The 14,994-nt window shown below is 38.8% G+C and overlaps 1 protein-coding gene across 1 annotated transcript in view; it reads left to right on the top strand.

Moving 5' to 3' along the window:
* The first annotated feature begins 603 nt into the window (after positions 1–603).
* The window catches only part of LOC121389320 (inositol 1,4,5-trisphosphate receptor type 1-like), a 62,573-nt gene continuing 48,182 nt past the window's right edge, over positions 604–14,994 (top strand). Inside the window, 1 exon segment of the mRNA XM_041520915.1 lies at positions 604–1,699. Coding sequence (XP_041376849.1) covers positions 1,617–1,699 — 83 coding nt within the window. The 5' untranslated portion in view covers positions 604–1,616.

The following is a 14,994-nucleotide window of genomic DNA, read 5'->3' on the forward strand; positions in this document are numbered from 1 at the left end:
TCTTTACAGTAAGGTGTGGACTTATTCTGAGTTGGAGTTAAAACTATCTGGGTTCTTTTAGGACAGATCAGAGTCCTTTCCGGTAGTCTTATCAGAGTACAGAGACAGAGGTTGCAAGTGGATTATCGGTCCAAGAAGGAAATGCTGGTGTCAGGCCCTTAACTAGTACAAATATGTAAAGAACCAGATGACTGTCGACTCCAAGTCCACCACCACCACAATCACTATCACCACATCCTCAGTAGACAGATATATCTGGTGTAGTAGCCTCATCACCGTTGTTTTTTGTTTTTTTAAATAAGATATTTGTGCTAACTCTGAGCTGGAGCTGAAACTGGAGCTGGGATTCGAACCCAATACCTATCGACGATAAACCCAAATGACCTCACTTATACCATCAGTCGAGACATATGTTTCGACGGGTCGCTTAAACGACGTTTTTCTCAGAGGTGTTGATAAGTAAATTCTACTAAGTAAAAGAAAGAGAAAGAGAGAGAGAGAGAAAAAAAAAAGTTATGTGACCTTTGAGATTCCGGTTTGTCTGTCGCTTGTTGCTTAAAGCAGGTCATCGGAGCACGCGCCAGTGAAAAGAGAGACCAGGTGTCTATGTATGTGTGTGTCAGAGAGAAATGTGTGTATCAAAACCACCGAGCAAACACTCGGACCGCTCTAACTGCCCGCAGAGTGACAGGGTCTCATCATGCAGCCGAGGCAGCCAAATTGACATAATAGTAAACACTTAAGACACCACTTGACGGCGAGATGAAAAAGCAAGCGCTCTGTTCGCGTTGAGTGAAAGTGTGCGTGTTTCGTGCCGTTTACCTTCCCACTGTTTCACGGGAAACGCTAGACTGTGGGACTCTTTTTGTCGTGTGGTGTTAATGTCATAGTGGGTGTTACAAATTCTGAAATATTCATATAGAGGAGATTCTGATATTCGTTTTGGAGGAAATGTTTTTAAAAAACTTTGACTGTGGCATATTGTTTTAATAGTGTCGTGGTGATACGAATTCTAGAATATTCATATACAGAAAACTGATTCCTCTGTGAAGAAAAGTTAAAACAAACATTTGTCAGTGACATATTGTTTTGATAGGGTTGTGTGTGGTACAAATTCTGGAAGATTCATAAATTGGATACTTTAATTTTCTTTCTAAAGGAAGAAATTAGAATATGTAACAGTTCTGGGTGATGTGATTATTCATAAATTGGATATTTTAACTTTCTTTTTACAGGAAAAACTTAGAACATTTGACATTGTTGTGGGTGTTTAAAATCTGGAAAATTAATAAAGTAACTGTTTTGGTTTTCTTTCTGATGGAAAAAGGAGCTTTTGACATGTTCTGGGTGATCTAAATTCTGGAATATTCATAAACTGGATTACGAAAACAAACATGCGCTGAAATGAACCTTTTTTAAAACTGATATATTAATGACATTACGCCGTAAACCCATAGACATGTTTGGAACAAAAACATAATCAAAATCAGAGTTCTTTTTTATGAACTAACTGAAATTGACATGTACTGGATTAATTGTTAATTTCACTGAAATGTTTATATAAAAGACACCAAACTTGCTTCTTTCAGCTCACGGGGTATAGCCGTGCGGCCGGAATGGGGGAGTACCTGTGCATCGGAGACTACATCTGCCTGTACTGTGAGGAAACGGAAGGCTATGCGTACAGCTACCAGTCAAGGTAAGTCAGTGGTATTTGCGCAATATGTTTACGCCACCAGTTGTTTATGTACTGGCCGTCGATCGGTGAATAACACAAACACGATGGACACTTTTTTAAAACATAATGTGGTCGTCTAATGTCAAATAAAAGTTCTCTTGGTGGCAGTGTGGTAAGGTCTATATTATAAAGGTCGGTTTCGACGGTACGAGTAGTAGCAACGATTTGCAGCAGTTGTCCGAACCATATTTATACTAAATAATTTTCGTGACAGTATGAGGTGTTCGCCCGGGAGCATTGTTTTCGCATGTGTTATTATCTATAATCTTTAAAAAGCTGTATTTTATATAAACTACGAAGGACTTTTGGAAGGTAGTTTGTTCCTTAAACATGTCTGATTTGGCTTTTTTTTTAAGGTTCTTAAGTCTAGCTCCATCCCAAACTTTGTATGGAACCACCACTGACGAGATTATTCCAAAAGTTTAGATCTTGTTCCAATTTATTTCAAAGACGTACAATCTCAAACTAGTTTTCTTATTTATTGATTTGCTATCACTGTCTTGTAGAGAGAAATGACATATGCAGTTTTGACATTCCAATTTCATGTATAGCTGTTGCCTGTCTGTTATACAATATATACTATGTTTGTTATCTCATTTTGTCTGCAAACGTAACTGAAAGACATACTCTGGGGAAAGCTGTGTCCGTATTATATAGAAGTGACAGTAGCTTATCTGTGTTTGATACACATACAGATATTTAAAAGGGGGCCGCAAAAAAACGTCCGGTTTTTAGGGCATTCCGGTTTACAGAAGGTCCGGTTTTGAGAAGTTTCACATGTATTTTATATTTAATCTGAGACAAGTGTATTGATAGACAAGCCGTATATAACCAGTTACCTAAAATCGATTGATATTTATGTATAAATTTGTGTGAGCAAGTACTACTGTTGGTGTATGTAACAGGTTTTAATGAAATTCTGCATATATTACATTGAAATGAATGTTATCTAGGTCAGTGGGTAGGGCACTCACATGACGTGCGATATGTCGACAATTAGACCTATTCGAGTATTCTCTGCTCCCATCAGTTCTTCAAATTTGATACATATGGATTACTAGTATTCAGAAAGTGTATATAAAACCTGTTTCCCGCCAGTCAAAAGGAATAACATATATTGTGACAGATTCTGATTTTAACTCAGCCTGAGAATGTTGGGTCGAAGGATTTAAACCCCTCGACAGACCCATTATTTGATTGTTGGTTTTCCCGACCCAACCAGTGCCGGCGACTGGTGTATCAAAGACTGTGGTATATGCTATCCTGTCTGGCGGAAAGTGCATATAAAACATCCCTACATGTTAGAATTATCAAATATTTGTGTAACTGACGTCCAGTAGCCGACGATTACTTAGTTAATATGCTCTGAACAAAATAGTTTTAACTTTATAATACGTCAGCGGGTTTTTTTCTCTCATAGTGTTTATATTAAGTATACAAATTACGACTTTGTTAGACAACTAATAGCCAGTGATTGTGTTGTGATATGATATCGCTTAACAAACATTTCTTTCGTCCATTACTATTATTAAACCACGTGATAGCCACTGGTATGCTGGGGTGTTAATAAATGACTATTCTCTCCCCTTTCATAGCTCGATATGGGTTAGAATTGTACGCCTAAGTGGCGTTTTTCATGAAGTGCGCCAATCCAAACATCGGAGTCCATCTAAAAGTCATCACACACAAATAATCGAAACGAAATAAAAACATGCAAAAGGAAATAAAAAGTGTGCAATATGTTCGTTTTAAAAGACTAGTGTCAGATCTGACACTGACGCTCGCTGTCTCAATAACTCTGAGAGTTAACGAGGCGGAGACGAGACGTTAAAAGCCGCTTGCTGTACCTAGCTACGTCAAACATTTGGGTTTATGCTACTGGCCGATGGTGGTGTAATTTTTACAGACGTACTGGGTTATTTATTTTATGAGGCCGAGCCGCAAAATGTTTTGAAGCGGCCCCGATGGCGTAATGACTGTTTATCGGTGTTAAGGTCTGTGTGTTGTGTGTTACCATCATAATACAGGCTACCAACCAGGGTGGATCTTTACGGCCCAATGGAAGGGGTACGGGCACTACACTGTCTTTTTCTCTCGCAAACCAGAGACCGCTGAACAGTGTATGTGTGTGTGTGTGGGGGGGGGGGGGGGCATCCTCCATTATCTCTTGTCATTGTGCTCTGAAGGCTGGAAATTCCGAATTTGAACACCTAATAATGTATCTTTTTTGGCAAAACAAGCACCCGAACCCGCCACAACAAGTTCAGGCCTTTCTGGACCTAAAATATCTATTCCCTGGGTCACCGTACTGGCAGTGTGCTCCCGCTTACAAATACACACGAATAGACCTGCTGACCACACACGACTAACAATTAACCTCTACGCGAGACACCAAGATCAGGTGTGTGGGCCCAGGAACAGCGTGCTTGGACCTTAACTGATATAAAGCACGAAACTAAATTACAAAGAAAACAGAAAGACATTGCTTACTAGGGTTTAGGATATTGGCCGTATTATAACTGGTGTTTAAAGACGCAATGGGTTTTTGTTGTCGGTAGGGCCGCAAAAATGTTTTACCTGAATGAGTGGTAGACGTGTTTCAGTACTGCCCGTCTGTGGTTTATTACCGATAAGACGTCAACACTTTACTGCTGCAGAACAGTCAAAGTTTGTTTTGTGGAAAATGACACGGTCATGGGTCTGGACTTACAGGATAAACTACTTTTCATAGCCCTGCCTTAGAGAAAGTTAAAGTAGTTCCGTTCAGCTAGGTTCGAGGAAATATACAATTTATGTTCGAAAGTTATTAGTTTATTGCAAAGTAAAGTGAGTGCTAGTTTACACCAGTAAAGAAGCCATTAAGATAAAAACTAAAGTAATATAATTTCTTGTAGAATCGTCTTATCGATTATTGATCACTAATTAACCAAATAAAGAAGAAGTTTGTTTTGTTTAACGACACCACTGGAGCACATTGATTAATTATCATCGGCTATTTCGTAATTCTGACTCGTAGTCATCAGAGGAAACCCGCTACATTTTTTTCTAATGCAGAAACCGATCTTTTATATGCACTTTCCCACAGACAGGAAAGCACATACCACGGGCTTTGTCCAGTTGTGGTGCATTGGTTGGAACGAGAGAAAACAAATCAGCTTAATGGATCCACCGAGGTGTTTTGATCCTGCGACGTAAGCACCTCAAGCGAGCACTCAACCGACTGAGCTAAATCCCTCCCCTTCAACCAAATAAAGAAAGAAAGAAATGTTTCATTTAACGACGCACTCAACACATTTTATTTACGGTTATATGGCGTCAGACGTATGATTAAGGACCACACAGATTTTGACAGAAAACCCGCTGTCGCCACTTCATGGGCTACTCTTTCCGATTAGCAGCAAGGGATCTTTTATTTGCGCTTGCCACAGGCAGGATAGCACAAACCATGGCCTTTGTTGAACCAGTTATGGATCACTGGTCGGTGCAAGTGGTTTACACCTACCCATTGATCCTTGCGGAGCACTCACTCGGGGTTTGGAGTCGGTATCTGGATTAAAAATCCAATGCCTCGACTGGGATCCGAACCCAGTACCTACCAGCCTGTTGACCGATGGCCTAACAACGACGCCACTGAGGCCGGTGTTTAACCGAATAAAGTCTTAGCATCTTTTGTCCAACCCCATTTCTGTCCTGGAGAGGCAGTCCATGCTGCTGGGCTGTGTCCCCAGGACAGCGTGCTTGAACCTTATTTGGATACAGGCACATCAAATATAGGTAAGTAAATAGGCAAGTAAACAGGTAAGTAAATATGTAAGCAAGTGTAGAATGGAACGTGACAGAATAGAAGTATGTATTTTTGAGGTATTTTGAGGTATCTAAATATAAAGTTAATAGGGTTTATATACCACCTTAAACGTAGCCCTAGGCGACATTAAAATACCATTGTAATAAACACCTTCACAAGACATATAGTGTCGCCTATTAAAGTGTTTATATAATAAAATACTGATTCGTGTATCCATGGTTCACGTTGTATAAGCGATTTACTGGTGATCGAAGTCACAGGGAAAAACAGTAACAGAAAAAAAGTCACAATTTAGTATAGGAAAAACAAATCACTGGGAAAAAGTCACAATTATATATATATAACAAAATGTATGGGTTAGCCGAGTATTGAATGTGGGTTTGTAGAATAACTTCTTTTACCTGGGTCAATTAGGCTAGATTAAAGAAGGAGGCTTCATACTGTACAGGGGTGAGAGCGCCTTCGCAACCTGTGTTGATAACTGCAAGGCTGGCAGAATTTCTCCTTGGTGGAACATCCGCTTAAACCACCAACATTGAAAACAAAGAACATTGACAAAAACTCTCAGTGACAAAATGTGTTTGATCTGTCTTTATATATATTTTTTTAATTATAAGTTTTTTTTTTTTTCCTTTTGTTTTTGTTGACTTTTTTATCTGTAATTTTTTTCCTAGATTCGATCGAACTTCAATATATTATTTTAAAACATTTACAGAGCGTCTAAGTAATTTATTCGTGGTCTCAAATTCTGCGAACTTTTATGGTGTGGTCTAAAACAGTTTGTTCAAGATATGAATGAATTTTTGTTTTAAATTATAAACAATATTTTTTTATGAAACTAAATTAATTTTATTTCAACGAGTTATTCGTGGTCTGAAGTTTTAAAAGGAATTTATTTGTTAAAAATAATTTATGGATATAATAGTCATGGATCCAGAATTTTGAAAAGAGGGTCTCTCGCAGTTCTAAAAGAGGGAAGTTTGAGTTTATCGAAGGCAAATGGGCTGACATCCCAAAGGGAACGAGATCTGTGCAGATTTCGGGTGCATGCCACCTGGAAAATTTCGAAACAGAGATGCATAGAGACGCAATTTCAAGGCAATTTAGTGTGATATATTGTTGATAATTAATTTAGAAACAAAAACTCAAAAAGTCATTAAAAAAGGACTCATGTACCCCCCCCCCCCCCCCCCCCCCTGGATTCGCCAATGATAGTTATTACAGACACACTAAACTTGAACTCTACACCTCCTACACCTGCCTCACCCGCCCACGCACGCGCACACCTATGCATATAACACGCCCTATTCTCCAGCCCGTATATCGATAAGGAAGTATTTCCAGTATAATTATATGTATTTTATGTGCATGTGTAAATAAAAACAAGACCGGCGGAATGTTTTTGAAATTTGCCGGCGGCTTTTGTCATTAGTTTCGAGTGTAGGCGAGTTCGTGGCGTGTTGATGTTTATAATGCCGCATTGCTCATCGAGCGTTCGTCAGCGCAAACCTGTAAACCTGCTCCCTCGTGGACACGTTCTCCCGGTGTGGCGACTTCACCTGGCCAACTCATGGCGCAGTCGTCAGACAATAGGATTTATGTCTAGTAGGTACTGGGTTCGTATCTCAGTACAGAACCGTCCATCGTTTCTTTCAAACACACATACACAAACGCGCGCGCACATGTGCACACACACACACACACACACACACACACACACACACACACATACTGACATGTAATCATGATTATGTAGTCAAAAACCGTGTTACGCAGCTCCAAAAGAGAATATTAAAAACGGTATTTTAAGACCACTGACATATTTTTACAGGTCATTTTTTCTGATTGATAATTGTCAGAATAGAAGGTGTGTACAGCAGACCTTGTCGCTGGAACGCTATCACTGTATTTAGCATCTGAGATTAGATTTTCCTTTGCCTCGAATACACGAATCATTTGTGTTGTTTGAAGTAATTTAAAAGCCACTTAGTAAATAAAGCAAGTGTGTGTAAACTAACCAAACAACCCGTGAATTGTCTAACGATATCTGCACTCACACAGAGATCGCACTAAATTACTGAAGGCTACATTGTCCCAGATCAACAGGCCTGTGTTTAGGACAGCTGCGTTTTCGCTAAACGTTTGCAAACTATTTTGACTGGTTCCCGAAGTGGTCATTCGGGGTGAGTGCGTCGTTAACTAAAAACAGCCCCTCCTTCCTTAGTCATTCGGTTTAATGTTTAGAAAACAGTCTAGCAAACGTTAGCGACAAACGGCTGGCTGATTATTTAGCCCTAGTAATGTTCAGATGATCGATTATAATCGAAAATTGATCAATTTTGCTCTATAAAATATTCGATTATAATGTGGGAAATTATAACTTTAACTGTTCCTCCAGGTTAGATGATGGAATTCATGAGAGACACACACACACACACACACACACAGAGAGAGAGAGAGAGAGAGAGAGAGAGAGAGAGAGAGAGAGAGAGAGAGAGAGAGAGAGAGAGAGAGAGAGAGAGAGAGAGAGAGAGAGATCTCTAACGTTTGCAACTTAATTATGGCCACGTTGACGTAAATCAGAAAAATAACTGCTTTTATTTGTGGCTAACACTAGTTTTTTTAAAAACATGTTTGTTAAATACATGTAGTTTAAAATAGCAAAGGCTATCTGAAGAATAACGTATGCACAGTATATATTTCAAGTCACGTAATCCACCCAACAGTCTTCATAGTTAAACTTCGGTGTGATCGCAATCTAATTAAAATTAGCTCCACTATTACATGTGGATCTAACAGCAGCCAGTTGGAGCTCATGTCCACCAATCAAAACCTTACTTGCAGAATCATGTCAGGTTTCGTGTGAATTACGAATGCCTTAAAACATGTTTTATTTTATAAAATAAATAATTTGTAATGTAAAACTGAAAACTGATTTAGTTTTTAGGTTTTTTTTAATAAATAAATAATTTGTATTGTAAAATTGAAGACTGATAACTCATCCCGTACGTATTGGTATGGTTCGCTATACTGCGGCCACTGAAATAGACTCGCCCGATATTTTTAGAATTTGTATGCTCCCAAATAACGTTATAAAAGGCGAAGTGTGATTGGTTAATATTTAAATTATAATTTACAGACGAAATGTTACTTGGACATTGGAGACTACGCAGTGTTGTTAGCAATCTGATTAAAATTAGTTCTACTGGTCTAAATAAGGCATTCGCAATTCACATGAAACATGTCGTATACCCTCAGGATAAGTCGGAATGTTTTCAAATTATTTTCAAATCACTGGCATGATTCTGCAAGTAAGGTTTTGATTGGTGGACATGAGCTCCAACTGGCTGCTGTTAGATCCACATGTAATAGTGGAGCTAATTTTAATTACATTGGGTGTGATCGTTGCTTTAAGCGAACATTCCTTTCCTCGGAAATATCCTACAAATATATTACAGTGTAGTTCATCGTGCCCAATCCATCATGTTCAACAAGGTCTGGATGTCTCCACTACAAATGTGTTGGTCTTAAAGCTAATATAGCCTGTATCGCTGGGAGACACAGACGACCTAGTTTAAATATCGTAGACTGGTTTACCGCCTTGTCACCAGACACTGAGCGATCGGTCTGCTTAGTAATACAAAGGTGTGACAAAACTACATGTTCCAGTGTGGTTTTTTAAAAACTTTATTTAGTTTTAAAAGTTTCAAACTAGTGTTGTTCTGGTAGGCTGAATAACATCACTGGAATGTAAACATTACTTAATTTATCATTACGCACTCGAGTGTAAACGGATATTTCTCGTTCCTGCCAGTGCACCACGACTGGTATATCAAAGGATGTGGTATGTACTATCCTGTCTGTGGGATTGGTGCATATAAAAGATCCCCCGCTACTAATGGAAAAAATTAGCGGGTTTCCTCTCTAAGACTATATGTCAAAATTACCAAATGTTAGACATCCAATAGCCAATTATTAATATACCAATGTGCTCTAGTGGTGTCGTTAAACAAAGCAAACCTTCTTTCGAATGTAAACATTACTTACTTTATCATGACGCACTTGCCAAGGTTTATTGTTTTCAGTTGTTTGGAGACCATGGCAGTAACCACCCCCCCCCCCCCCCCCACCCCCCCCCCCCCCCCCCCCAACCCCCCCCCCCCCCCCCCCCCCCCCCCCCCCCCCCCCCCCCGCTGTACTTCCTGTATTTAGGCCATATCGACCATTGGTTCTTTACTGTGTGTTGATGTAAGAGATTCTGGAAATCCTTTATGATCGTTATACTTCCTGTATTTAGGCCTTATCGACCATTGGTTCTTTACTGTGTGTTGATGTAAAAGATTCGGAAAATCCTTTATGATCGTGTACTTCCTGTATTTAGGCCTTATCAACCATTGGTTCTTTACTGTGTGTGTAGCAAATCCATTAATAATTTTATGTATCTAGTTTTTGCTTCTTATATACAATTAAGGTTCAATCACACTGCTCAAGACACACGCGTTAGCTATCGACTGTGTGTTCATTAAACAGGTACTAGTGTGAGAAAGCTAAAATACGCTTTATTTAACAACGCTACTAGAGGACATTAATTTCTTAATCATCGGCTATTGGATGTCAAACATTTAGTGATTTTGACAGATAGTCTAATAGGAAAATCGCTACAGGTTTTTCCATTAAAAGCAAGCAATCTTTTATGTGCACTTTCCTACAGACAGGAGAGCACATACTACGGCCTTTGGTATGTCAGTCATGGGGCACTGGTTTTACACCTCACTGAGCTGTTCATTTACTAAGGGCCATTGGTAGGATACGAACCCAGCATCTACCTGACTTAAAGCTGATAGTTCAGTCACTGCTATATTAAGTGAGGTTTGAGGAATATTTCATCCTTGTCTTACCATGATTATTTGGAACACAGTTAGGAACAGTGTGTGGGAGAAGGGGAGGATGCATATATCTAGCAAAAGAGGGGTCGTGCCTTCAATCATTACTAGCAAACATCCATTTTAATGGATCAAAAGAAAGAAAGAAAGAAAATGTTTTATTTACGCACTCAACACATTTTATGATCTTATTTACGATTATAAATAGGGTGTCGGACATATGGTTAAGGACCACACATATATTGAGACAGGAAACCAGCTGTCGCCACTTCATGAGCTACTCTTTTCGATAAGCAGCAAGGGATCTTTTATATGAATCATCTCACAAACAGGATAGTACATACCACGACCTTTCTTACACCAGTTGTGGAGCACTGGCTGAAACGAGAAATAGCCCAGTGGGCCCCCCGACGGGAATCGATCTTAGATCGATCGCGCATCAGGCGAGCGCTGTACCACTGAGCTACGTCCCGGCCCCGTAAAAGGATCACATCCCCACCCCCAACCCACTCCCCCACCTCACAAAATTCAGGATACTGACCTATGTATATCCTGACCAGATGAGGACAAACTTGTATGCAGGACAGAGTCAAACACCGATTATGTACTACACTGGTCTTCTCTGATTCAGAATGACGAATCTAACTTAGTGGTTACATAAACACCAAACTCCTGACCCCAAGGAAAGTGATTACATATGCTTTAAGTCGAGTCACATCCCCACCCCCAACCCACTCCCCCACCTCACAAAATTCAGGATACTGACCTATGTATATCCTGACCAGATGAGGACAAACTTGTATGCAGGACAGAGTCAAACACCGATTATGTACTACACTGGTCTTCTCTGATTCAGAATGACGAATCTAACTTAGTGGTTACATAAACACCAAACTCCTGACCCCAAGGAAAGTGATTACATATGCTTTAAGTCGAGTCACATCCCCACCCCCAACCCACTCCCCCACCTCACAAAATTCAGGATACTGACCTATGTATATCCTGACCAGATGAGGACAAACTTGTATGCAGGACAGAGTCAAACACCGATTATGTACTACACTGGTCTTCTCTGATTCAGAATGACGAATCTAACTTAGTGGTTACATAAACACCAAACTCCTGACCCCAAGGAAAGTGATTACATATGCTTTAAGTCGAGTCACGTGTTGGCAGGTATCGTACCTGGAATTTGTTTGCTTCAGGTAAATGGCATCTTTCCTGTTTTGACCTTAGATTCGTTCCGGGTTTTCCTGTTGAACAGCATATCAACATTTACTCTCTTTTTTTTTTTTTAGTGGAAAGGTGTACCGATAAAATTCGAATTCAACATTTTAATAATAGGATGGTCCATATATCAATTAAAAATACGTTTTTGTTTTCTTGGTGTTTTAATTCGATGGTTGTCGTTATAATAAATTCCAATAACTTAGCTAATAGTCTTCGTTTTCAGCAACAATTTCAGCTGTAAAAAACTCAGAAACCTAAAATAAGTGACATTTGTATTCATTCAAGATACAAGAGCCAAACATTCTTCAGTTGTGTGCCACTAATTACGTGTTTATACAGGAAATGTGAAATTCTATCCACTGTGAAGTTTGTTTTCTTTGAACTGGGCACATATCTAATTTCTTGACGTGATTGCAATGTGTTAAATGATACTGAAGTGATTTCTTTACTTGTGTTTTCTTTTGCTTCTTTTAAAGGAATGTTTTACGGGTATTCTCGTATAGTCAATTAACCATTTAATCATGGACTCGTGTAGACCTAATGATAGGAAAACTAACCGGCCTATTTATAAATAGTATTTATAATAATAATAATAAATTGTGTATAGATTTTTGAAAAACAAAACAAAACAAAAGCAAACCAAATACAAAATTTTTTTTTAAAAAAAGAAAGAAAAGAAAAAACCACACACACACACACACACACACACACACACACACACACACACACCAAACAAACGGCAAATACCATGTTATGGATTATCCTGTTTATGGAAATGGTATCACAGGCTGTCACGAAACAACCACAATCATGTTAGACACTAAATAGCCTTAATTTAAAATGTGCCGAGGTGTCTTTAAACAAATATATAAGATGCGCAGGGCCGTACCCTGATCAAAATTCTAATTGAGGGGGGGGGGGGGGGGCAGTACTTTTTTTATAAACAAATGAAACACTATATAAATTAAACCCTGAGATGTATATGCTATTTTCTGGAGAAAAAAAAGAAAAAAGGTGAGATTCTTAGGGAGGCAACTGCCCCCCCCCCCCCCTCCCCGAGCGTACGGCCCTGATACGTTAGCCACTAAGCTACCTATATAGGCCGGTGTTTTGGTTCTTTATCAAGTTACGACAAACAAATCAACCTAATTGAATAAAACCCCGAACCAATTAGAGAAACACGAGATTCGCATTGACTTCCTGAGGTTACAAATTACCTCTACCTTCTATATGTTTCCGTGTACACGGTTTTATCGCTGACCTATCACAAACTATCTTAATACATTTACATGGAAAACAATTAGGTTCGCTCCAAGGCTTGGCACTAGGCTACACGAAGGTCCTGCTATTATATGTAGGTAAAGCAGGTTTTCATCCTGGTTGTTTGTTAATTATGTTGATTGATAGGTTTATTTTGTGAACGTGTATATGTGATCGATTGGGGGTCATTTATTTTTATGCAAAGAGATAGACAGATATGTTTTATTTAAGTCTCACCATGGTTTAAAAACATTAAAATACAAAAAGTACACAAACAACTCCATACGGAATTACAAGAGACTGACATTAAAATAATACTTTAAATAATATATATATATATATATATATATATATATATATATATATATAAATATTACAGTTTCTTTTGTATGTTCTGTGTACAAACAAATTTGGCAAATTTCAGTTTAACGTTATGGCAACACCATACAAAATGCATGCGTGTAACATTACAGTCAATCTGTATTTGTATAAGCACATCAGGCGCGCGTGTAGGAACGTTAGCATGGAGGTGGGGGGGGGGGGGGGGTAAGGGGACGGGGTGTCAAAACTGTGGCATATGCAGTTTATACGGTGATCGAGTCATGATCCACTGGAAAATATGTTGAGAAAACAAAAGAAAATTTGCTTAAGTCATTGAGGGCGGTTCGACCCTCGACCCCCCCCCCCCCCCCCCCCCCCCGAACACGCACCTGCATGGGCCCAAGTCGAGTAAACTGAACTGAACTTTATTTACACACTGGCCGTAATTCAACGGCATATGAGGTACATTGTAAAAATATAATTAAATAAATAAATAAATGATAAGATGGCATATTCGTCATAATAATGTACATCAGATAAAACAAGTGTATATCTATGGATTCATACTTGCATTTGAAGACATACATTGCATATACAAATAAAATGAAATTGTAAAAACAGATTTCAGCCCTGGGATTTAAGCATATGCATAATTTGTTTACAGGAAACTGCTAGCTTTCTGAGAACACCAGTTTTTTTTACTGTCAAATAGCTTTCTAAATTTATAAACATTTGGTCTAAACTGGCAACACTTTGGCAGAAGTCTTGTTCTTTCATCTTTAAAAAAAGGACATCACATTATATAATGAAATTCATGACCAATTTCGTTATTTGTACACAGGAAGCATGTTCTATTTTTTAAAGTAATTTTTTTCCATCTGCCTTTTTCAATGGGAAGATAATGATTTGAGAGTTGAAAATGTAATAGAGGTAACCGACAGATATTAATGAGACGGATCTTTTCCTGTGTCAAATTTAAACTAATTACGTGCATAGTACCTCGTTAGGCAAGTTATTCGGTCTATTTCGAATGCAAACCTAAATATTTTCGTCTTTTTCGAATACAAATCACTTTATCTCTTCAAGATTAAAAAAAACCCCCAAAAAAGCAAACATGATGTATACCCAAAGTGATGTATTAATTTCCAGTCGTGCCAAAACAGATGTAATGCTTCATGTCTAGTGTGCCAGTGTTGCGTGGGGGGAACAAATTCAACAAGTGTTTGGTTCAGCTCCAACTCCACAAGGGACTAATGAGACTTGCGTTTAAAAGCTGTAACTGTATGCACGTATTAACACGATAACCACGTGCATTTATAGCAAAGTACAGTTTGTCTACCGCGTTTCTTAAAACAAAAAGAAAGAAAGAAATGTTTTATTTAACGACGCACTCAACACATTTTATTTACGGTTATATGGCGTCATACATATGGTTAAGGACCACACAGATTGAGAGAGGAAACCCGCTGTCGCCACTTTATGGGCTACTCTTTTCGATTAGCAGCAAGAGATCTTGTATATGCACCTCCCACAGACAGGGTAGTACATACCACGGCCTTTGATATACCAGTGGTGGTGCACTGGCTGGAACGAGAATAACTCAATGGGCTGACCAACGGGCATCGAGCGAGCGCTTTACCACTGGGCTACGTCCCGCCCTTTCTTAAAACATGACAGAAGGTGAAGTTCGAACAAAAAACGTTCATGCAAGTCATTTGCCACAATACATTATTATATATACTAGAAGCTAATTCTAA

This window comes from Gigantopelta aegis, chromosome 14 (genome assembly GCF_016097555.1).
Source record: "Gigantopelta aegis isolate Gae_Host chromosome 14, Gae_host_genome, whole genome shotgun sequence".
In the NCBI taxonomy this organism is placed as follows: Eukaryota; Metazoa; Mollusca; class Gastropoda; order Neomphalida; family Peltospiridae; genus Gigantopelta; species Gigantopelta aegis.